Source organism: Crocuta crocuta, unplaced genomic scaffold (genome assembly GCF_008692635.1).
Source record: "Crocuta crocuta isolate KB4526 unplaced genomic scaffold, BGI_CrCroc_1.0 scaffold39, whole genome shotgun sequence".
NCBI lineage: Eukaryota > Metazoa > Chordata > Mammalia > Carnivora > Hyaenidae > Crocuta > Crocuta crocuta.
In genome coordinates this window covers 4,483,446-4,510,276 of record NW_027533334.1, presented here as the reverse complement: position 1 = coordinate 4,510,276, position 26,831 = coordinate 4,483,446, and the positions used below count along the sequence as shown (strand labels likewise).

The window sequence follows — 26,831 nt, the reverse complement described above, 5'->3', positions numbered from 1 at the left end:
CTTGATTTTTCTACATATGGTATAAATGCAGAAGAGGAACAGAGTTCAGGATATTGGTAAAGTACACGTATTACTCATAGTAACATGATGGATTGCGGAATCTCAGCTGGATATAAAGAGACATGGTGAAAGCAGATGAAAGGGAGGACTGGGGGATCCCACTTATGTCAAAAGAGCAGTGTGTGGGGAGGGGGAGAGTTGAACAAAGTAATATGCACAAAGAGAAAATACGTACATTTCTTGATTAGGGTAGCTCCTTCACTTATAAAGAAATACTCTTCCTCAAAAAGGACACACACACAATGATGTAGGTATGATACAGTTTATTTCAGCACACTAATCCCCAAAAATAACAAAACAACTTATTTCTTTGGGGGGAAAAACCATATTCTATATACTCAGGGTTGGCTTGATTGAGCACAATGCATTTTAGCAAAAAGACTTAGGTACACCGCACCTAATAAAGCTCTCTATATACATAGTAGATACCAAATAACTTTGCTAAATTACCAGACATTTGGAAAAAATCAAAACATTGTTATAAAAGAACCAAATACATTAAGTTAACAATCTTGTGAACTTAGAAAAAGACTGAATTGTTATAATTTTATCAGTACAAAAAAAATCATTCTCCATCCTTCCATTTTTATCTATGTTTTCCTTAGGCCCTAAATTTGAAGACTTACATCCTTTCTTTCCATGGCCCTAGCAATATCAAGTTTTCCTTCAAACTTAATAGGTGTCTAAAAAGGAGATTATTTAAAGGGTGGGGAAAACAAAGAAAAACCAGATTTCACTTCTGTACTACTCATGCAGATTCCATTGAGGAAGAGCTCCTGAGTTGGCGACTAATTCACTCAGTTTAGTTCAAAAACATAATACCTGATTATAGCACTAAACTGGTTTTGATGCAGCTCAGGAAGAGATTTATCACTGAAAATCAGTTAGTGACATTTAGCCTTTAGCTTAATCCACACAAATGCAATTTGGGAATTCTATGACATGGAAGTTAGCATATTTAAATACAAAATGCAAATTTCTGAATATTAAATATGTGTTTCAAATATGCAAACTGCTATGTTTTCTCATTACAGTTGACCCTTGAAGAACATGAGTTTGACCTGCACGGGCCCACTTATATGCAGATTTTTTTTTTAATAAACAGAGTATAGTACCATAAGTGTATTTTCTCTTCCTTATGATTTTCTTAATAACATTTTCTTTTCTCTAGCTCACTTTATTGTGAGAATACAGTATATAATACATATAACACACAAAATATGTGTCAATTGACTTGTGTTATTGGTAAGGCTTCCAGTCAACAGTAGGCTATTAATAGTTAAGTTTTGGAGGGAGTCAAAGGTTACATGTAAAGTTTCAACTGGGCAGGGGGTTTGGTGTTCCTAATTTCCATGTTCTTCAAGGGCCAACTGTAATCACTTTCTTATGAATAAAAAATAAAATGGCAGAAGAAAATTTTGATGTTCCAAAATGAGACACTAAGACATGACTCAAGTAAGCTTAGAGGTAAACATAATTGTTTATTATTGTGTATAACTGAACAACAAAATAGCCTTGTCTGGTTTATCTTCCCAAGTCCTTCCAAGTCATGATTCTACATACTACAAGGAAGTATTTTTAATAAGTGCTATCTGTCATGAACTACAAGTTTTTATATTCCTAAATAATGAACTTGACTTTAGTATAGCAATGATTTAAGTACATGTGCTATTAAAAAAAGAAGTTGTAAACATACTCTTAATTTCTTTACCTGTGAGATAATATTAAAAAAGCGATCCCACAATGTCTTCATTCCTTAAGAACTAAGAACCAAAATACTAAACGTAATAAATAAATATGCAACCTTGAGGCCTAGAAAAGGCTATAGAACATGGAATATAATAAACCAGTGTATTAAAAATCCAGTATTTCAGTATTAAAACTTATTCATTTCAATACAGTTAGGTTTATTTCTACTATAAATAAGTTTCATATTAAGGCACCTGTCATGATCTATGAGAAAGACCTGGATCCATAACAAAGGGAATATGCACTGAAAACTTTTTTCCTTCATTCTGATATTGTTGCAGATATTCTCAATTTATAATGTTGAGTTTTTGTATAGTAGTATACACATCTTTGAGCATACTACCTGATATAGGTAAATAATTTATATAATGCCTTAATAAAGTACATGATACCTGAACGAGAAGATAGGCAAAACCACATCAGGATGGATGTAAAGGGCTAAATACAAGAAAGATGATAATCTCTAAGGAAAAAGAATTCTACTGTAGTGATAAGAGCCCACGTTGGCCATGTTATTTAACTCCTCTGAGCCTCTCTCTCTCCCACCAGTAAAATGTCAATATTAGCTGTCAAGCTTATAAGGACTATTATGCGATCATGAGATGATGTAAAATCAACTGGCCAACTACGAAGCACTGAACAAACTGAACAAATGGCACTGTCATGGGCCAAAATACTTCAGGCTTCTGACAGTCTCCCTAACAAACCTATGACCTGCTCCTCTTGCATCCCCTTGAGAACTCCCCATTTTAGTCAATTAGAACATTGCTGAATGAATGGAGCAAAAATTTATGCAAAGTGAAAAATCTCTAAATTCTAGGTTGCAGAATGTTATAAAGTAGTTTGCTTTAAGTGGGGAACCACACTGTTTTGGGGGCTCAGGCTACCTCTTGACTCTTCCTAATGCTAAAGCGGGGTCCATGGCCTTTCCTCACTGTCTCCTCTGGAGAGACCTTTGTCTCCCTTGCCATCTGCTATGGTGCAGGATGCATAGTTCCATTATCAGGACTCTACCTGGTAGCAGCATAAAGGAGTTTGAAGAGTATTAAAGAAGCACAGCTGAAGTCAGTCTCAGGTACATTACTCGGCTTGGCAGAAACACGAATGGTTCAGTAATCCCCATCAGATCTCCTTTGCCTAATCCACAGGTTCTTCCTCTGTGTAGGAAATGGTTCTAGGCCAGCTTTTTCCAAGCTATATTCAGAGGAATACTAGTTAGGTAAGATGTTAACAGGTAAATTACAGATCTGTGTTAAGTAAGTCTGGGATATGCAGGGAGAAATAAGCTTACATACTGCAGAATTTCTGTGTCTGATGTACTGACTACACATTTCAAAGAGGAAGAAGGGAGAATAAGCATTTCCCAGGTGCTCTTCTGACCACAGGAATCCCATTTCCCCCCACAAAATATCTAGAAGGGCTAACGGCTCTTAGACCACTCTTGGGGAAATGCTATTCCAGTGAATTCACCCAGGCTTTACACATTTCAGGGCTAGGTCTGGCAATCATTACCTTTTTGATTTCTAAAGGAGCAAAATCATTTTACTTACAAGGTCAACTACCAGGATAATCTCCTGAATTCCACTTCATAAGTATCCTGCCTGAAGCAACTAAGAACTAAATTTCCTTAACTACATGCTGAGGGATTCAAAGAAGCAATTCTCAAGTTAATGAGAATTATAATTTTTAAATGAAATCATTATCATCTTTCTCAAACATTAAAAATATAAAGATCTAATTCTAGATCTTAGGACCCAGAATCACAATTACTTTGAGGATAGGGGGATGTTTTATCACAACATTGCCATAATTAACACTATTAATAAGTAGCATGGTGGTGGTGGTGGTGGTGGTGGTGGCTAAGCACTTACTTTGTGGCTTAATCCTCACATCCACATGATAAATTTAGGACCTACTATTACACTCACTTTAAAGATACATACACTGAGATTTAGAGAGGTTAACTGACTTGCCAAGGATCACACAAAGTAGTAACGGCAGAATCTCAAATCTGACCCTGACCTCATGCTCTTAATCACTACATAACACCATCTTATATTTTAGTGACAAAACAATAGAATTTAAGTCACACCCTGGTTGTTAAATGGGAAAACTAGAGTCTATTTATATAAATCCAACTTGATTGAAATTTTGTTTTGGATTTCCTTTTAAGCAAACTTTTATGCCCTAAAGGAGATATTTTTTTTTTAAGCAGAGAAGAAACAGACTGTTATTTATCAGTCATAGGTTTATATATGGGAAGTGTCCTAAAAGTCTGCATCCAAGGTGAAGACATTATCTGTAGTTTCTGCCATGACTGCAAAACGTTGATACTCTGCAACTCGTTTCTCAAAGAAATTTGTTTTCCCTTCCAAAGAAATGTTTTCCATAAAATCAAAGGGATTTTCTGCGTGAAAAACCTAAAAAGAAAAGAAATGTTATTAGACATTCTCAAGAAGCCAAATCACACCCACAAGAACCATAACAGGTAACTTACAAGCTCAAGTCTCCTAACACCTGTCTAGTCACCTACAGGGTCCTTTATTCCCATAGGTCCTGGAGGCACTGAAGGATGATAAACTATAAGAGAACTGAGATCACCTACTAACCTCCTCAAGAAACTATACTGGCATCTCTGGTATTCTAAGAAGTAGAAAGAAAAAATATGTTCTTTCAGGAAATGAAAGATTTAATATCAAACTAACATGTTTTTGCAGCTTGAGGGATCCAATATAGCTCAGATAGTACAGACCTTTCCACAGGTGTAACCATTAGGTAGTCACATATACATACTACAAAATATTAAATTACCAACAAAGTACTGTAGGCCGAAACATGTTTCTTAGTTCATAAGGCAACAGAAAACTAACACACTGATGTTAAGGGACCATGATAAGAAAAGATAGAATAAATGCTATCCGTAGATGTCTCCAAACAAAAAGTGAAACACGTTGACAAGAAGCTTTTTAACTGCTTCTGAGTTGAAGAAGCAGACTTGGCGATACAGCTTGATGGGAAACCGTGAAACATTTCAATGATCCATGAGGGGGCAGAGTTTTTCAATTTAGGAGTATTCCCACAGGGATTATGAACACCACAAATAAGAATATATTCAAATGCCTCAATTAAAAACGGGAAAAGGGTCTGAATAAACAGACATTTCTCTAAAGAAGGCATGCAAAGGCCAAGAAGCACATGAAAAGATGCTCAAAGTTATTACTCATTGGTAAAATGCAAATCAAGACCACAATGAGATTCCACTTCACACCCACTAGGATGGCTATAACAAAAAGACAGATCACGACTGTTGGTGAGGATGTGGGGACATTGGAACCTTATATACTGCTGAATGTAAAATGGCACAGCTCTTTTGAAAACCAATCTGGCAGGTCATCTAATAATTGAAAATAGAGTTACCATATGACACAGCAATTTCACTTGCAGTTATATATTCACAAGAAATGAAAACATCTGTCCACACAAAAACTTATAAGCGAATGCTCATATCAGTGTAATCACAAAGTGGACACTACCAAAATGTCCATCAACTGATAAATAAAATTTGCTATAGTCATAAAATGGAATATTATTTGGCCATAAAAAGGAATAAAGTGCTGATATATGCTACAACATGAACAAACCCTGAAAATATTACACTAAGGAAAGAAGCTAGCCAGAAAAGACCAAATATTATAAGATTCCATTTACATGAAATGAGATCTATAGAATAGGCAAATCTAAAGAGACAGAAGTTAGATTAGTGGTGCTTAGGGCTCAGGTGGGGGTGGGGGAGGAGGAAAGAAAGGAAAGTGACTGATTGCTAATGGGTACAGACTTTCTTCCTGAGGTGATAAAAATGTTCTAAAACAAATTGTTGTGATAGATGTAGAACTCTGTGAATATACTATAAACCACTGAACTGTATATTTGTTAATAAGTAAATTGCATGCTCTGTGACTTATATCTTAATAAAAAACTTAACATCTTAATAAAGTATGTCATATATGTATGTTTGTTTATTTATTTATTATTTATTTCAACAAAAGCTCATAATGCTGTGCGTGTGGTTGAGTCACAGAATTCTATGAAATTGCCTGTCAGAAATAACATGTTAAAAGGGAGCGACACTTTGAACTAGCAGAATATAGTGGGAAAAGCACTGAACCAATAGTGACAGATTCAGTGGATTTTAAAACCAGGGATCTTCCAAAAAATCTGATCTAAATCATCCATGGCATGGACGAGGTAAATAAGACCCAAGTTAAATTAAGTGCATGTATTTTTCCCTTAACTCAAATAATCTTAAAATTTTTATGGAACCACAAAAGGCCCTGAGTAGCTAAATTCGTCATGAAAGAAGAAAAATAAAGCTGGAAGTATCACAAGCCTAGATTTCAAGATGTACTAGAAAGCTATAGTAATCAAAACAGTATGATACTGGTACACAAAATAGACATATTGATCAATAGAACAGGAAAGAGAACCAAGAAATAAATCCATGTTTACATGGTCAATTAATCTACAGGAGGCAAGAATATACAATGGGGAAAAGATAGTCTTTTCAATAAATAGTGTTAGCAAAACTGGACAGCTACATACAAAAGAATGAAAGTGAAGCACTTTCATTCACCATACACAAAAATAAACTCAGAATGGATTAAAGACCTAAATGTGAGACCTGAAACCATAAAACTCCTGGGGCGGAGGGGGGGGAGGCAGGGAAGGCAGGAATGTCTTGGAAACTGGCCTTAGCAAAATATTTATGAACATATCTCCTCAGGCAAGGGAAACAAAAGCAAAAATAAACTATTGAGACTATAGCAAAGGAGACCATCAATAAAACAAAAAGGTAACCAATTGAATGGGAGAAAATATTTGCAAATATTTTATATATTTGATATACGCCATAAGGGGTGAACATCTAAACTACCTAAAGAATGTACACAACTCAACATCAAAGCAACATATCATCTGATTAAAAAAATGGTCAGACTGGGGAAAAATGGGCAGAGAAGCTAAATAGACACTCTTCCAAAGAAGACCTACAGATGGCCAACTGACCCATGAAAAAATGCTCAACATCACCAATCAAGGAAATGATGTTTTCCAAAACAAAACCACAATTAGATATTGCCTCACACCTGTCAGAATGTCCAGTATCAAAAAGACAAGAAATAACAAGTGTTGATGAGAATGTGGAGAAAAGGGAGCCCTCATGCACTGTTGCCGGGGAATGTAAATTGGTGCAATCACTGTGGAAAACCGTATGGAGCTTCCTCAAAAATGTAAAAATAGAAATACCATATGCTCCAGTAATTCCACTACTGAGTATGTACCCAAAGAAAACAAAAACACAAATTTGAAAAGATATATGCACCTTCATGTTTATTGCAGTATTAGTTACAGCAACAATAGATGTGTGAATCTAATTCCAAGTGTCCATCAATAGACGAAAGGATAAAGATGTAATATGTATACATACATGTGCACAGACACAATGAAATCTTACTCAGCATAAAAAATATGAGATCTTGCCATTTGTAACAACATGGGTGAACCTAGAGGAAATTATTATAAGTGGAATTAAGTCAGAGAAAGACAAATATATGATTTTACTTCTGTGTGGAATCTGAAAAAAGTAAACATATGAACAAACAAAAAACCAGAAACAGACTGATAAATACAGAGAAATATAACTAAGGATACAAACTTCCAGATAAAAAATAAGTCAGTCCCAGAGATGAAAAGTACAGCATAGGGAATATAGTCAATAATATTGTAATAATGTTCTATAGTGACCTATTCTTATCATGGTCAGCATTGAATAATGTATAGAAATGTCAAGTCAGTCACACACCTGAAACTAATGTAATATTGTATGTCAACCACATTTCAGTAAGACAAAAAAATAAATTAAGTGGCTTGTTTTTGACACTTAGAGGTACTCAAATATATGTTTACTAATCCCAAACTAAAAGTTGAAAATATCATTAATGTGGCTCCTACTTAGAATTCTGTATAAATGACAACCATTTGCTAATTTCAATAATCCCTTATGTTACCCAAAACTATCATTATAAGAACAGTTCTTCTAGCTCCTGGAGTTCAAAGTGCAGTTCATGTATTTTAAATTGTCTTGTTTTCTTAACACACACATTCAAGGGTATAACTTTTCCTTTGAGGATCTATTTGGCTGCATTCTACCAATTTAGATATGTGGTAATCTTATCATCATTTAGTTTCTATTTTCGTTTTAATCTAATTTTAAAGGATAGCCTCTCAATTTTGAAGTAGATGGAATTTTTGGCAATCTTTTATTGTTAATTTCTAATTTTACTGCTTGAAAGTCTTAAGAGGTCTGTATAATTTCTGCTTTTCGGAATTTATTGAGATATTTTGAAGGCCTGTGGAAAAGTGATGTTTCATACGGTGTTTAGATTTTATTCTGTAGGCGAGATGTTTTATCTATCTACAGTGAGCAAGTTCCCAAAGGGAAAACTAGACCCTGGAGTCCACAGTTTTCCAACAAGCAGGAGAACATGGATGCAAGGGTGTAAGGATTAGGTGGTATGGGTAAGGATGGTGAGTTCACTTTAAGGCTCAAGCGAGCAAATTAATTTTCCTATAACAAACATATTGGTATTACTTAGGAACAGACACATTTTAAAAATATATATAGTTTATAAATTTAAGAGATCATATTAATACAGTTATAATCTTGATTTCTCCATTATCAGTAAACACAGAGAAGATCTTATAACTAAAATAACAGAATATAGTTCATTTTACAAAAAAAACTTTGCCCTGACTCTTTCCTGACAGTATTTCTGTGGGTACCAGAATATAAATGCATTACTGAGGAAGGTAATGATCACCCCAGCATCATGGATTTCTTAAGGCCTCTTATTAAACACAATTTAAACTAAGATTTCCATGCTAAGAAGTTAAAACCTATAATTTCTAATTAGCATCATGTATATAGTACATTGTAAAGTTCTATGAACGTTCCAATTATGGTGAGTACAAGATGACCACTTAGTATGTATTTACTGTATGTCTATTAGTATTTTAAGTGCTTTATGTATACCAACTCATCAACACTCCTTTGTGGTAAGTATTAATATTATCTTCCTTTCATGGATGAGGAAATGAAGATAGAGGTTAAACAACTTTCTTAAGGTCATAGAGCTAGAAAGTGGTAGAACCCGGATTCAAACCCAGGTAGGCTGACTGCAGCCTCCATCTGTTAAGTCATGTGAGAAGCACATGACTTTATGAAATTCAGGTATATTATCTCTGATAAACAAAATGAAAAATAACTTAAAAAGGCAACTGAGTTCAAAGAACCAAATTATGACAGTTAATGTCTTCCTAGACATAAATTCGAATTTAAAAGTATAAACGTTCAGATGCACCAATCTCACTAAAGGTAAACAGGGTTTTTTATTTTTATAAATTTATTTTATTTATTTTGAGAGAGAGAGAGAATGCACATGGGAGGGGCAGAGAGAAAGAATCCCAAGGAGGCTCCAGACTATCAGCAGGGAGCACAATGCAGGTCTCAAACTCAGGAACTGTGAGATCATGACCTGAGCCAAAATCAAGAGTTGGACGCTTAACCTACTGAGCCACCCAGATGTCCCATAAGTTAAACAGGTCTTTAAAAAGAAAGTGTTAATGCAAAAATCACAACAGAGACCCATGAGAATTTATGGGGGAGGGGCGCCTGGGTGGCTCAGTTGGTTAAGCATCCGGCTTCGGCTCAGCTCATGATCTCATGCTTCATGGGTTCGAGCCCTGCGTCGGGCTCTGACAGCTAGCCCAGAGCCTGGAGCCTGTTTGGGATTCTGTGTCTCCCTCTCTCTCTGACCCTCCCCTGTTCATGCTGTCTCTATCTCTCTCTCAAAAAAATAAATAAATAAATAAAACATTTAAAAAAAAAAGAGAATTTATGAGGGTAACATATATGCATATTAAATCCAATTACTTACAGATAATTCTATTAAATACCTGCAATTATTACAAGTAATTTATTGAGCTTATTAATTCTAAGATTTATCAGCCTCCTCCTTCTGTTACGAATTTCAAGTATCAAAGGATTTTGCAAAACCAATTTGTTCATGCAAAACAAGGCTGTCACAGACATTTAGAAGTAGACTGATGTGATAATGCTTTCAGTGAAATATAGTATGTTAGTGGTCTTCCTAACATTTTAGCTAGTAGTAATAAATTTTTAAACACCTTACCTTTGAGAATCCAAGTTCCACAAGTAATCTGTCAGCTACAAACTCGATATATTGTTTCATCAAAACACAATTCATTCCAATGAGGCCAACTGGCAAGGCTTCTGTTAGAAACTCCTGAGATAGGAACAAAAACAGAATCAAGTATAAAGACAGAGCTATAAGTAAGTATTTTCCAAATAAAAACAGGGCATTGGTTTTAATCTTCTAAGTCCCTGAGGAAAGTGCGCTAGGGTAAATTCTTTGAACATGGAAATATCTATTTGTTTAAAAATGTTTGAGGTTTTACTATTCACAGTATTTCACATTCTCAAATAGCCAAAGTAAACTGAAACTGTCAAATCACTGGTATTTTACAAAGTAGCATATATAGGACTTAAATTCCTAGGTTTTCCAGAGCAAAAAGAGGACATACTTTGTCCTGAAATATCCGGAATACGATTCACCAAAGATGTTCACTGTGGGGAACATGATTATGGAAGGGAATTGGGAAAGAGAGAAACACAATTAACAAAGAAAATGAGAAAGAAACAGAAATGGATCTGGGGCTTAAACAGAATTCCAACTATATTGAAAGACAGTGGTAAAGTGTTAACAGAGGAAAAAAAAAAACATTAGCCATTTGGATTTAGTTCTCAAAATGATTAAAAATATGAAAATGGGTTTTATTCCTTTTCCCCCCTCCCAATATGAAAACTATGGCTATTGAACTGTATGGTATTTTTTTTAAAAGAGTCAACATTTTTAATTTTATTTTTAAACTAGTTCTTTCAAATGATAAAAACATGAAGTGGAACTTCCAGGTCAGAGATTATTACATTCTGTAAATTAAGTTTTACTATTAGTGAACTCATTGACTTGTTAGTTCTATAAACATTTGGGGCATGCTTCAAGCTAGGTACACTGCTCAGTTTTGAAAATACAAAACAAGTAACAAACTATTACTGCCCTCCAGTAGCTGAAAATCTAAAAAACATAAAGCTAAAATGATTAAAATAGTTTGCTATGGCATAGGATGTGACAGATCAATCAGACATGAAAAAAGTCCTGAAATAGATTTTAGTATACATAAAACTTTAATATATTTCATTTACTTATAAACCAAATTATAAACTGACATAATAATTGCAATGCATCATCTGTTGGTACTGTCAGGTTGACTACATAAAATTGGTGATATTTGCTTTGGCCTACAAGTGGCAATTTCAAATGAGTCAACCTAACACAATAATTACAAACATCAGAGAAAAAGAGATGTGCTAATCATATAAGCTCCACTGCTTACCTGCTCAATTTCAACAGCGTTAACAATGATCTCCCTGACTCTTTCTTCTGAAGGCTTATTTACTAAGTATTGAAACATCAGGCAAGCAAAGTCACAGTGAAGTCCCTAAAATGGAAGAAAAGTACCACTGTCAAAGAACGTCTAATTTTCACACAGCTATTTTCACAGTCATGTGTCAGACATTATAGAAGTAGGTTCTAGGTATACAACACAGAACTTCTGGAAGATAGAAGAGGGATTCATAATACCAGGAATTACTTTCCTTCAAATCTCATTCAATGCCAATTTTAATTACCTATTATGTGCCAGCCAATCTTAATTCATCAACATAAAAGGTGGATTAATTAACAACAATAAAAATCTGCAACCAAAATCATTTCGGAAAGGAAAACAAAGTGAGGGCTGGAATGAAAAATCATTCATTTCTATTGTCTAAAAAATTTTTTAAATGATTGAAAGTAATAAGTATTTAAAGAAAAAGGTGAGGGTTCCTGGGTGGCACAATTGGTTAAGGGTCGGACTTTGGCTCAGATCACGATCTCATGGCTCGTGGATTTGAGTGCTGCATCTGGCTCTCTGCTATCAGCGTAGAGTCTGCTTTAGATCCTCTGTTTTCCACCCCCCTCCTCCTTGCTCATGCTCTCTCAAAAATAAACAAACATTAAAAGTAATAACTAAAAAAATAAAGGTGAAACTCATGAGAGAGATTTCAAAAAGACAACATTTATATTAAATAAGAACAGCTCAAGATAAAAATAAATTCAGTGCAATGAAAATGGAGACTGAAGAATTAAGAATACTATTTGAGGGGCACCTGAGTGACTCAGTCAGTTAAGCGTCCGACATCAGCTCATGTCATGATCTCCTGATACGTGGGTTCGAGCCCCGCATCAGGCTCTGTGCTTACAGCTCAGAGCTTAAAGCCTGCTTCAGATTCTGTGTCTCCCTCTGTCTGCCCCTCCCCCACTTGTACTCTCTCTTGCTCTGTCTCAAAAATAAATAAACATTTAAAAAAAAATACCACATGAAGCCATACAAAGCAGAAATGACACTGCAGATAACCAAAGAAGAAAATAAACTTGTAAGATACCTTGAGAACAGAATGGTTATGCAAATACAAGAAATGGTATAGAGCTTAAAATAATTAGAGAACAAACCAAGGAGATCCAACCTACAGTGATCATGATTCTAAAACACAGAATAGATGGTAAAGAGCTGAAAACAACAGGAGTAATTATAAAAAGTGAAAACAAAAAAAGAGAGAGGCCAAGAGACAGAGAAAGAGATGATGCAGTGCCAAACAAAATTAAGCTAGAGACTGACACCAAGGCAGAGTCACTGAACATTTCTAAACTGCAAAGAAAAATAATTTTGTAAGCCACCAGCAGAGGAGAGGAGGAAAAAGAGGAGAGAGGGAGAAGGAATGTGCACTTTAAATCTGAGTTTACTTGGGTTTTTCTAGATAAATCAACAAAAACCAAAGAAAAATGAAAGATAAGATGCAAATCAAAGGTTGTATTCCAAGGATTATTTACTAGTTATCATTACCAGAAGAAACCATCAGGAAAAAAACCCTTTGAACAGCTAATCTTAGAAGATTTGCTAGTCAAACATTTTTTCCAGACTGGACTCAAGAGGATACTTCAAATTACCAAAGGCTGAATTTCAAATAAACTGAAAGCTGTTAGAGAACGTGTTGATTAGAACTGACAGCTAGCTATCTATTACAGAGATGAGGAAATCAAAGGTAGGTAGGCACTCATTCTGCTAAATCAATAAGTGGATAAAATTAATTTTGAGGTTTAACGTAATTCCAATCAAAATTCCAAAAGGATTGTTTCTAGTTAAAAAATTATGGAGCTCCTGGGTGGCTCAGTCGGTTAAACATCTGACTCTTGGTTTCAGCTCAGGTCATGATCTCACAGTTCGTTAGTTAGGACCCCACATCGGGCTCTGAACTGACAGTGTGGAGCCTGCTTGAGATTCTGTCTCCCTCTTTCTCTCTGCCCCTCCCCTGCTCGGTCTCTAAATCTCTCTCTCTCAAAATAAAAAAGTAAACATTAAAAAAATTTTTAATCTTAAGGGCACCTGGATGGCTCAGATGGTTAAGTGTCTGACTCTTGGTTTCGGATCAAGACCTCACAGTTGGTGGGTTCAAGCCCGAGGTCAGACTCTGCACTGACAGCATGGAGCCTGGTTGGGATTCTCACTCTCTCTGTCCCTCTCTCCCTGCCTTTCCCCACTCACTTGCATATGGGCACTCTCTCTCTCTCAAGAAGTAAATAAACATTAAAAAAATTAATTTGAGACTAGAACTTAATTATTTGACCTACAAAAAAGATACAATTATGTAACATGATAAAGGTCCCAATCATTGTTACAATAGCAATCATATCACAATATATTAATGTATAAAATTAACATGTTACATGTCTTAAGTTTATACGATATTATATGTCAAATATATTTCAATTAAAAAATTAATCTGGGGGTGCCTGGGTGCTCAGTTGGTTAAACATCCAGCTTTGGCTCAGGTCATGATCTCATGGTTCATGATTTTGAGCCCCATGTCGGGCTCTGTGCTGACAGCTCAGAGCCTGGAGCCTGCTTCTGAGTCTCCCTCTTTCTCTGCTCACTTGCACTCTGTCTCATTTTCTTAAAAATAAATTAAGAAAAAATTACAAAACTTAACAAAAATTAAGCTGTAACAATAAATGGGCAGAATCTTATAAGAAAAATTTTAATATGATTTAAATATTTAATAGAATTTAATGTTATGGGATTTATCCTAGTAGTTACCAAAACACAAAAAACTGTAATAATTAAGATAGTTTGTTTGACATGAAATTCAATAGATACGTTAAAGAAAAGAAAAAATAGCCCCCAAATAGATTTTAGTACACTTAAAAACCTTAATATATAAGAAGCCATCACAAGTCAATAGAGAAAGATGGATTACTTAATAAAAAGAACTAGAAAAATTTCCTAAGAGTGTAAAATAAAATTAAGTTAAACTCTAACTTATTCCAAACTACATTTATACCAAATTCTATACTTATACTAGACAAATTCCAATTGTAGTAGAGTTAAATGTTAAAAAGTCAAGAGGAAAATATGCGTGATTATTTAACTTATCTCTGGAAGTGTATCACATCCATTTCAGGGCTTTGTATATTAAAAGAACAAATAAAATTAAAAAGCAAAGGACAAACTGGGAATGTATTTGCAATAAATATGACAAAAATAATATTTTATGTAATATTTATACAATAAACATAACAAATTTAAAAAACAAACACTTATTGAAAGAGTCCTATTGGTCACTCTGCATTGGGAATATATATTAACAGAAACAGAAGCAAAAGACTATTCTTTTATACAGGAAAAATACAAATAACTAATATCATTATGAAAAAAAGTTCAATCTAAGTAGTAATCAAACAAATGCCAATAAAACCAAAAATAAGAAACCATTACCCCTATCAAATTTGTCAAATATTTAAAACATAAATCCAAATGTTAGTGAGGTTATGGTAAGAAAGCACAAATTTATACATTGCTGGGTAGAGATTGCTATAAAATTTCTGGGACGAAATCTGCAAATAAGTATGGATAACCTTTAAAATGTATTCGAGTAATTCTACTTCTAGGCAATCTAGTGTAGGAAAATCATATGAAATTGGGACAAGGCTTATATGCATTCATTTTGCATTGTAGCAAAAGAAATAAACAAAAAACCTGGAAATAACCTAAATTTCCAATTACAGGATAGTCAAATAAGTGATACATTCCTTCATTAGATTATATATCTAACAGAACTACTCTTTCCAAAATTGCTTCATTTCATAGAAAAATGCTCACAATATCCTAACAAATCTCAGCTCCTAAAAATCTGCAAAAAGCGGAGTATTTTAAATGATAAAATTATGATGTTCAAAAAAACTACAAAGATTTAAATGTACAAAATTGTCTAAAAAGAAATACAATAGAATACTAAACATGGTTATCTCTATGTGTTAAGATTGCGTGATTTTATTCTCTTAATTCTAATTCACCACATAAGATGTTTATAATAAAAATTATTAGAAATTAAAAGACATGAAATAACAAAAATTATACAATGCATTTTATGGCACTTAAAGAGTGTTTTCACACATACTGGTTCATTTTTTTAACAAAACCCTATCAAGGTTTATAGTTGAAGAAACTGAGGCTCGGAGAAGTTAACAACTTGACAATGTCATTCAGAAATAAGCTGAGGGGCCGGGATTAGTGGAGTTAATAAATATGAACTGAAGACTGTGATGGGCTAAACCCTGAGGACAGAAAGACAAATAAGGGGCTGCACACAGGGAGCCTAGAGTCCAACAGAGAGAGGCAAGAAGAACAGAACATGTACGGACACTAAGATAGGGACAGGTTCTGGTTTCAAAGGGATACACAAAGGAAAGCATGGTCAAATCCACCTGAGTGAGTCAGGAAAGTTCTGAGTTGTCACTTGTGATAAGGTAATCAACAGATGAAAAAGTTGATAGGAAGATGGAAAGGGCAGCGCAGGCAGATGGAGACAAGATTTAGTTACTGATTGGATGTGGCTGAGAAAGAAAGAAAGCAATCTAAAATGGCTCCCAGATTTCAAATTTGGATGACTGTATAGAAGCTGGTATCACTCAATGAGACAGGGAAAACAGAAGACTGAATTTGGGGGAGGGAAAGGTGGTGAATTTGATTTTTGAAATACCAGGTTTGAGATATCTGTGGAGCTTTCCAGGAGAAACTATCTAACATGCACTTGAACATATGGGTTTGGAGCTCAAGAACGAATGTTTGTGCTAAAGTTGGGTTGTTATGAGCATCCAAATGGTAGCTGATTCCATGGAAACAGAGGAGATCAGCCAGGAGGTCATGTACAGTGAAGGAGAGAGACCAAGGTGGGAACCCAGGATTTAATGATATTTAAGGATGAGCAGGGACGACTGAGGAGAAACAACAGGCAGAAGAAAAATACAAGGTCTTAAAAACCAAGGAAGAAATTACTTCCTATTTTTTTTAATTACCAAGATCTGTGTCATCATAAGCATTTTCCAGGGGAAAGAAAAATAAACAAACACCAATATGAATACAAATATAACTAGAAGAATACTTCCTTCCTTACTTCATCTCTGCTGATGAGTTCATTGGAAAAAGTGAGTCCAGGCATAAGACCTCTTTTCTTCAGCCAGAATATAGCAGCGAAAGATCCTGAGAAGAAAATCCCTTCTACAGCAGCAAAAGCCACCACTCTTTCCCCTGGAGACAAAAAATACTTTTGTTTTCTGAAATATCATACACCACATTTTCAAGTTCACGTATATAAAACACACATATTTTTACGTATATATATTTATACCAATGTCATAACTATTTTGCCAAGAAACAAAATCAACAAATCAGTTGTTGACAGCCAACTAATGTTGCTGGCCATTGCCAAGGGTGTTCAGAGGAGGAAATCCACCACCTCTACCTACTACTGCAGAATACGTAGGTAGGTCTGTTTCAAACCTAATGTCAGGTCTTGGTACCTGAACAAAGGATATCTTTCCCTAATCAAAAGAAGAGGTGGTTTATCTGTGTACCACAAGTGCCCCTGAGTGTAGTATGTACATATAAATGTGTGCTTGTGTTGGAAATACAGAGTAGAAGAGAAGATTTTATGACAAATGTCTCCCTCTTTACGGCTGAGGGAGGGGAAGTAACAGGTTTTTATTTTTAGAAACCTAATATATGTTATAGATTAGCAGTGAACATTCCAAAAAACATTGCCATGCATCTACACTTTAAAAAAAAACGAATACATCCAACTAAAGATAATAAATATAGCTATTGGATAAAATATCCCATCACATAAGAAAAATACTATCTTCTGCTAAATAAAGGGCCCAATTTCAAAGGTTACTCCAAGGTTACCCAAGATTAAGCACTTTGCAGAAGCCCATCTCCTAAAAGGTCTATAATGGAACCACCTCTATAACACTGTCCCTAGGGACTGATTATAAGTCTGACCCCAACAAATGTCATCTCACTACATAACTCAGGAGAAATGTGTATATACCTGTCTGTCCAGAGAGAAAGGTTTGGTCTATAAGACTGTGAGATAAAGGCAGGGCAGCTGAGTGTTTGAACCAGCCACAGACCTGTTTCAACAGTAACATCACAGCTTGTATCTCAGTACTGTCACAGGGCCAAACACAGAGAGTGCGCTTAATACACGTGCTCTGAACTGAATCACTGGAAGCTATATAAGCAATAGATGATAAAAGACATTACCATTCATTCTATGAAAACTGCTAAAATCTGATCCAGAATACTTATAACTGCCAGAATGAAGGTAATTATAATATTTAAATTTCAAAAAGAAAGATGACTTAATATTTCTGGCAGTCTCTAAATAGTGCTCTGGTTTGTCCTTGTTCTTTTCCCTGATTATCTTAAATAAATAAAATCAGATAGATCCATTTTATCAAATACTTGTCTATTAGTAGCCCCAAATGTCACAAAACATTAAGAGTATTTTATTTACACAGACACAAGTTTAAAAGTCACTTTGAAAAAAATAAAAGAAATATAATTAAATAAGTACTTATTGAATATATACTGTGTAGAAGGAGTTATCAACAATGTTTAGTGTATTATATACTAAATATTAAATGTAATAATAATCCCTATGGTCTGCTGACTCTTGAAAACAAAAATGGTTCTTTAGACCAGCTATATTTTTTAAGATAGAAGATCTGTCCTTAGTTTAACATACAGATTTCTATATTTTCATCCTGCTATTAATAAGATAATAGATACAATTGATGTATTTTTCATTGTCATTCAGGCAATATCATGTGGATATTTAACTATAAGAGAACTAGACTATCATACAAATATTATGAATAAGAGGAAATTTTTATTTTAACTATTGTATGTATTCACGTGAATACTAAAGAATGAAATTCATGATGGAAACAGAGAAGGCTATTCTTTTGGAAAGGATTAAAGGATTAAGAGAGGTAAACTTGACAAATTTAGAGAATAGATGTAAATTAAAAGGACCAAAATACTTCTTCTAAAAGCTATAACAAATGTGAAGCTTCATGATTTATTTTAAAGATGGGAAAGTAGGATATATTTTTTTCTTTAGGAGGTAACTTTATTTCTGCCATATTCCCTTTAACTTTGCCTTTCAACAATTTCACTCAGAGTATATAGTTCTTTATTATGTATGTCCTACATAATGAAGGATTCTTTTGACATACAAATTTATGTCTTCCTTCATTTCAGGAAATTCAGTTTTTTATTATGCTTTTCCCTTGAGTTGGCACAAAGCTTATTCTTTAAAATGATACTCTCAGGATTTTCTACAAAATACACTGAATTATAGATTTTTTTTTTTTTGGCATGTACAGTTGACCCTTGAACAACATGGAGGTTAGAGGTACTAAGCCCCTATGCAGTTGAAAATCCATGTATTATTGTTGACTCCCCAAAACTTAGCTAATAGCCTGTTGTTGAATGGAAACCTTACAGATAATAGTCAACGCATATTTTGTGTGTTATATATATTATATACTGTATTCTTACAATAAAGCTAAAGAAAATTTTATTAAGAAAATCATGAGGAAGAAAAAATACATTAACATGTACTGTATTTATTGAAAAAAAATCTATGTTTAGTGGAACCACATTAAGTCAAACTCATCTTGTTCAAGGGTCAACTGAAAAGGGAAATGTTTATTTTTTTTTCCAAAAGTTTACACATTAGCCTATTTGCTTTTCTGATTATAGACATTTGCCCAACCAAGTAAGCCATATAGACCCTCTTTAATTTTAACCTTTTGACCCCTTTCATCCATTTCTCTTGCCCCCTAGTCCCTACTTCTTAAAACCACCAATCTGTTTTATCTATGAGCTTGGATTTTAGTTTTTAGTTTTTTTGTTCTTAGTTTCCACATGTGAGAGAGATCATGTGGTATTTGTTTTCTTCTGTCTGAGTTATTTCACTTAGCATAACACCTTCAAGGTCCATCCATGTTGTTGCAAATGGTAAGATTTCATTGTTTTTTATGGCTAAATAATGTGCCATTATTATTCATACATATGAATAATATTTATATATGTTATTCACACCACATTTTCTTTATCCATTCATACACTGATGGGCACTTAGGTGTTGCCATATCTTGGCTATTATAAATAATGCTGCAATGAACATTAGGGTGCAGATATCTTTTTGAGTTAGTGTTTTAATTTTTTTCAGATAAATACCCAGAAGAGATACTGAATCGCTGGATCATAGGGTAGTTCTATTTTTACTTTTTGAGGAACCTCCATACTGCTTTCCCCCGTGGCTGAACAAATGTGCATTCCCACCAATAGTGCACAAGGGTTCCCTTTTGTCCACATCCTCACCAACACCTGTTATCTCTTGTCTTCTGATAATAAGCATTCTAACAGGTGTGAGGTGATATCTTTGTGGTTTTGATTTACATATCTCTGATGATTAATGATGTTCAGCCATCTTTTCATGCGTCTATTGGCCATCTGTATTTTGGGGGAAAATGTCTATTCAGATCTTCTCATTTTTAAATCCCTCCCCCCCTTTTTTTTTTTTTTTGCTATTGAGTTATGTAAGTTCTTTATATATTTTGGATTTTGGCCCCTTATCAGATATTTGATTTACAAATATTTTCTCTCATTAAGTAGGTCGCTTTTTCATTTTGTTGATGGTTTCCTTTGTTGTTCATAAACCTTTCAGTTTGATGTAATTCCACTCGTTTATTTTTGCTTTTGTTGCTCTTGCCTTTGGCGTCTGATTCAAAATATCATTGCCAAAACCTACATCAAGGAGTTTACCATCTATGTTTTCTTTTGGGAGTTTTATGGCTTGAGGTCATACATTCAGATCTTTAATCTATTTTGAGTTCATTTTTGCATATGGTGTAAAATAGTGATTCAGTTTACTCTTTTGTTTGTAGTTGTCCACTTTTCTCAATACCATCTTTTAAGGAGACTGTGTTTTCCTAATTGTATATCCTTGGATCCTTTGTCTTCAATTAACTGACTATACATGCATGGGTTTATTTCTGGGCTCTCTATTCTGTTCCATTGATCTATGTGTTGGTTTTTTTTAACAAAAAAAAAAATATACTGTTTTGATAACTATAGCTTTGTAATATAATTTGAAATCAGGGTGCATGATGCCTCCAGCTTTGTTCTTTCTCAAGAAAGCCACTGCTTGGCTATTTGGGATTTTCTTTGTGGTTCTACATAAATTTTAGAATTGTTTACTCTATTTCTTGAAAATGCCATCGGAGGGGTGCCTGGGTGGCTCAGTTGGTTAAGCATCTGACTTCGGCTCAGGTCATGATCTCACGGTTCATGGGTTCAAGCCCCGTGTCGGGCTCTGTGCTAACAGCCAGCTCAGAGCCTGGAGCCTGTTTCAGATTCTGTATCTCCCTCTCTCTCTGACCCTCCCCTGCTCACGCTGTCTCTCTCTCTCTCTCTCTTAGAAATAAATTAAAAAAAAAATGAAAATGCCATTGGAATTTTGATAGGGATTGTGCAGAATCTGTAGATTGCTTTGGGTATTATGAACATTTTAGCAATATTGATTCTTCCAATCTGTGAACATGGAATATCTTTCCATTTGTGTTTTCATTTTCTTTCATCAATATCTTATGGTTTTCAATATCAAAGTCTTTCAACTCCTTTGTTAAATTTATTCCTAGGTATTTTATTCTTGTTGATGCAACTATAAATGGAATTGTTTAATTTCTTTTTCTGACAGTTCATTATTATTGTATAGAAACAAATTTCTGTGTACGAATTTTATATCCTGCAACTTCAATGAATCATTTTATTAGTTCTAATAGTCTTTTGTTTGTTTGTTTATGGGGGCTTTTGGGTTTTCTATTGTATGATACCATGTCATCTGCAAATAGTGAGTTTTACTTCTTCCTTTCCAATTTGGATGCCTTTTTTTTTTTTTTTTGCCTACTTGCTCCAACTAGGACTTCCAGTACTATGTGGAATAAAAGTGGTGAGAGCGGGCATCCTTTTCTTGTCCCCGATCATGAGGAAAGGCCTTCAGCTTTTCTCTATGGAGTATAATGTTAGCTGGCCATTACCATGTTAAGGTATGTTTCCTCTATACCTGTTTTGAGAGTTTTTATCATAAATGGATGTTGAATTTTGTCAAGTGATTTTTCTGAGTCTGCATTATAGGTTTGCCTTGAAAGCAAGCAAGGAATATGGAGAATTTCCTTGGAGCCTTCATGCTGCTGCAGGATGGCTGTCCCTTCCCCCCNCCTCCCCCCCCCCCCATTCTCTCTCTTTCTAGGTTACTTTCTTTGGTAGTCATGAAATACATGCTATCTGTGAGCCTATTTACCATTTTCCATCAGTACCTATCCATACTAATATTTTCTATGCATATTGAACACCTTGACATTTTCCTCCTTTTTCTAAAAATGTGTATTTGTTTTGAGAGAGAGCAAGAAAGTGAGGGGTGGAGAGAGAGAATCTGAAGCAGGCCCTGTGCTATCAGCACAGAGCCAGATGCAGGGCTGGATCTCACCTGGGCCACAATCAAGAGTAGGACACTTAAGGAAGCCATCCAGGGGCTCCTCTTCCTTTTTTTCTTTAAAGTCAATATTTCTCAAACCAGTCATGAGAGAATCAGCTGGGTATAAAATGCGGATTCCTCAATCCTACCTGGGCCTCCTAAACCACTCTCTGGTGAGGACCAGGATTCTATAGGGCTTTTCTACAAACTCTTGGATGATTTTTTATGCCCATTGAGAACCATCACTTATCTCATTCTTGAAATGAAACAAAGGCAATGTAGACATCTGTTTCTTCCCTGATATAACAGGCTTACCCCATACCTTTCTCTACATCACTGGTTCTCAACATATAGGCCAGGGGATCCCTGGAAATCCACACACTGAGGAAGTCTGGGATCAAAACTATTTTCATAATAATGCTAAGGCACTATTTATTTTTTTATTACCATTCTCTCATGAGCTGAGCATACGCTGGCGATTTCCAAAGTCTACATGACATATCCACAATAATCTAAGAAGCCTGGTAAAATAGTCCTTTTCTAACTATACATCTGAATAAATTAGGTTTTCTTCATAACTACACACTACAAAAATATTCTACAACAAATTGAATGTAGAAGCAGATATAATCCAGTTGTCTTCTATTAAATCAGACATTTAAAAGGTTGAAAAAATTTGGGTGTAGGAAATAGTGTTTTTTCATAAATACGTGTTATTTATAATAAAATATAATGAGGTATTACTGTTAATTTATTTATAATAAAATATAATGGGTTCTTACTGTTATTTTTTAATGATTTAATAACCCAAATTTTAAGGATTTAAGTTTAACTTTTTTTTTCTTTANAGCAGTGCTATTGCTGGGTCATAGGGGAGTTCTATTGTTAAGATTTAAGTTTAACTTCTAATGTGGAAATATCAATAACCCACACAAATAGGAGAGTCCTCAATAATTTTTAAAAGTATAAAAAAACCCTGAGACCAAAAATTTTGAGACTTGCTTCCCCAAAAAGAATACAACCAGAAAGTAAAGACCACCAATTATTAAATATATAAGAATAAGATGCTTAGAGCTATTCAAATGAAATATCTGAATATTTTAATTATAATGAATATTTATTGAGCAACTACTACGTATAGTTTTTCAGAAACTACGGATTTGTTCCCTGAAAAAAATGTGAGTTTGACTTGTTTTAAATTTCTAAAATAAACATTCAGGAAAGCAGAGACAAGCTGTGCTTGCTATAAATTTCTTGTTAGAGTCTATGTGCCTTTTATTTACTTGTAATTATGTCCTAGTATCTTAACCTTTCAACTTATAACTTATTAAACAAAATAGACAACAGCTTTAGATTATTTTTTCACTGGTTCCTAATCATTAGGAATGATTCCACTAAAGGTGCACATGGAGACATTTGTATTCCTTTTCCATTCGGTGACTTTGATTATTAGTATCTGATAGCCATACCACATAAAAAGTGTTATGTCAACTGAGCCAAATTTTATGTTTTTTAAATTAAAGCTACTTACCAAAAGTAGATTTTCTATCTGCTATCCATCGTAGGGCCCAATCTGCTTTTTTCTTAACATATGGCATTGTTTCAATTGCATTAAATAAAAATTCCCTGTAAATACAAAAGAATTAATAGCAAAGGTATTCATTTGGTTTTCTTAATCAGAATAAATTTTCACAGTTTAATCATCAATAATAATTGCAACTTGGGGCACCTGGGTGGCTCAGTCAGCTGAGCGACTGACTCTTGACTTCAGCTCATGTCATGATCCCAAGGTCAAGGGATTAAACCCTGAAATGAACTAAAATTAGTGGTTTGAATCTGGTCTGATACAAAGTTGGCTAAAGTCAAACTCAATTTCTAAACAGAATGTGCTAATAAACAATTTTTTAATATAATACTCAAAGATGAGTTGGTTCTCTAAATTTTTTTTTAATGTTTGTTTACTTTTGAGAAAGAGAGTGCCAGCGGAGGAGGGGCAGAGGAATCAAAGTGGGCTCTGCACTGACAGCAGCAAGCCCAACATAAGGCTCAAACTCATGAACTGTGAGATCATGACCTGGGCTGAAGTCTGAGGCTCAACTGAGGCACCCCTAGTTTTATTTTTAACTCAACACATTATTAAATAATAGAAAAAAATGGAATAATCTTTCCCTAACATTTAGTTTTNGGGGGGAGGGAGGGAGAGAGAGAGAGAGAGAGAGAGAGAGAGAATCCCAAGCAGGCCCTAAACTCAGTGCAGGGCCTGACGTGGGGCTTGATCCCAGGACTCTGGGATCATGACCTGAGCCAAAATCAAGAGTGAGAAGCTCACCCAGGGGCACCTGGGTGGCTCAGTCGGTTAAGGGTCCAACTTTGGCTTGGGTCATGATCTCACAGTTTGTGGGTTCAAGTCTCGCATTGGGCTCTGTGCTGACACTTCAGAGCCTGGAGCCTGCTTCGGATTCTGTGTCTCTCTTTCTGCCTCTAAGGACTCTCATTCTGTCTCTGTCTCTCTCAAGAATAAATAAACATTAAGAAAAAAAAAACAGTCAGAAGCTCAATTGACTGAGCCACCCAGGTGCCCCAATTCTGCTCTTACCATAAGTAATAGCATAAACCTTTGTAAATAAAATCCCAATGGTAATACCTTTTCTTGGGATCTCTGATGTAGGTGTCTATTAGCAAACTGTACATCTCTGAGTGAACATTCTCAATGAGAATTTGAAAGCCATAGAAACAGCGAGCCTCTGGAACCTGTACTTCCTGACTAAAGCGTTCCACCTATGAAAATAAGGGAAACAAATATATCTAATTCTGTGGGCTCTCATTAAACACTGCAAATCAGAAACTGGACATCAGAATTATCACTTAAAAATTATCTGTCATGTCACAAACAGGTTAGAACTTACAGATTATTTTAAGCAGTATTGTTTATCTATCCACCCTCCACAATAAATTCGTTGCATAATATAGTCTTAAGCAATTAAATGAACTGACCTATTAGGTAGAGATACTCTGTATAAAGCCAAGTACATTTTAGAACATTGAAAATAATTACTTTGCTTTGTATAATTCACTTAAGTCTTTTTTATTTTCCCTGACAGCACATAGATCCAACAAAGCCCCTTCTAATTCATGATGCAAGTTCATATCTTTATAATTCTCTTTAACAAGAAAACATGGCTCCTGGCCAACCAGAATACAAGTTTAAACAAGGGGAACCAGAATGTAGTGCTCCATTACACAGCTCCAGAAGGGTTATTAAGGTGTAGGCTCTCTATTAAGGTTATTATCTAAGAGTAAAAATCAAACTCATGTCTATGCATTGTAAGTAGTTTTTATTGGCACAATATGCTTGATTTCATGATATTTTGCTGGTCAAATGGGAGACATGTATCTTCTTCTCTGACACTTCATCAGAAAACCATTTCTGAGAGTTAAGCTACATCTACTTCATTTCCTAGACGTTATTTTTCAGGCTGAGACTGTCTTACTACCATTATCATGATTTAGCTACTGAACGGAAACAGAAATAAGACAAAAAAACTTACCAAATTTTCATTCACAATACCATCACTGGCTGCAAAAAAGGCTAATATGTGAGAGATAAAATACTTCTCATCAGATTTAAGCTTGTTCCAGTGAGGGAGATCCTTTGATAAGTCAACCTGAAAATAAAAAGATTTCCAAGAATTTCAACTTGGTGTTTAATTCTTCTTAAAGTGTTTAGAAAACCAACTTTCATCTCAAAGTTCAGGAGAGACATCTCAGTAGCAGTAAAATTTGAAAAAGGGGGGAAAAATGTTAACATAACTGCTATAGACTAAATGTTTGAGTTCCCCTACCAAATTCATATATTTGAAGCTAATGCCCAATGTGATGGTAGCTGGAGATGCAGTTTTTGAGAGGTGGTTAGGTCATGAGGGTGAAGCTCTCATGAATGGGATTAGTGGCCTTACAAAAAACTCCTCAGAGAGCTTCCTTACCTCCTCTGCCATGTGAAAACACAGTAAACAGTTATCTCTGAGCCAGGAACTGGGACCTCACCAGATATCAAATCTGCCAGAGACCTGATCTTGGAATTCCCACCCTTCAGAACTATGAGAAATAAAATTCTGTTGCTTATAAGCCATCCAGTCTAATGTATTATTATAGCAACCCAAACCTATAAGACTATTACAAAGGAACACAATAAAACTCCATCATAAAAATATGAAGGACTCTATATTCTGATTTAGAAACTCTTAAGTTCTGTCTCTATCTCTCTCAAAAATAAACATTTAAAAATTAAAAAAAAAAAGAAGGAACTGAGGCAGAATAAACTATAGGCTTTCAGCAGTCATTGCTTTAACATGGTGTATAATATTTACTGTAGTGTTAGATTAACTACTTGGTAAGCAATAGTAGCTGCTACTTTAGCTGCTACTTTACTGCCAGCTAATCTACTTTTATACTCAAAAAGTAATGTCAGGCATGTAATGACCTTAAAGCAATTTACAGGTATGACTTCCTCCGGGAATAGAAATATTTTTGAAAATGCTTATTAGAACTAGTCCTTGCAATTAATAGAGAAAGGCACTCTAGAGTTTGATGGATTCTACAATTTAAAGTAGTATTTAAATGTACCTTGTAGGTATTATTTTGTCTTAGGAAGATCTCTGAAATGTTTTTCACAATAACTTCATACATATTTGAAATATATAACTGTCCTTTGTCCTTATTTTATTTATTCTTACAAAGTCCTAATCTCTTTCACCATTCCAAAAAGGATTAATACTTCATTATTTGTGTTCTTTTTTGAAATCCTTTTCCCTGTGACTTTATTCTTTGAATGTTTACTTAGCACCTACAACATGCCAGACACCATAATAAGTGTTAGAGATACAATGTGGTTGTGGTTGTCGGC

At 34.7% G+C, this 26,831-nt stretch overlaps 1 protein-coding gene across 1 annotated transcript in view; it reads right to left on the bottom strand.

Annotated features, from left to right (window-relative positions):
* Positions 1–306: 306 nt before the first annotated feature.
* The window catches only part of RRM2B (ribonucleotide reductase regulatory TP53 inducible subunit M2B), a 38,151-nt gene continuing 11,626 nt past the window's right edge, over positions 307–26,831 (bottom strand). Inside the window, exons 3-9 of the mRNA XM_077748197.1 lie at positions 25,477–25,593; positions 24,573–24,706; positions 23,460–23,554; positions 16,493–16,626; positions 11,338–11,442; positions 10,056–10,169; positions 307–4,229 (exon numbers count right to left, since the gene is read on the bottom strand). Of these exons, the coding sequence (XP_077604323.1) occupies positions 4,077–4,229; positions 10,056–10,169; positions 11,338–11,442; positions 16,493–16,626; positions 23,460–23,554; positions 24,573–24,706; positions 25,477–25,593 (852 nt within the window). The 3' untranslated portion in view covers positions 307–4,076. The remainder of the gene's footprint in view (positions 4,230–10,055; positions 10,170–11,337; positions 11,443–16,492; positions 16,627–23,459; positions 23,555–24,572; positions 24,707–25,476; positions 25,594–26,831) is intronic.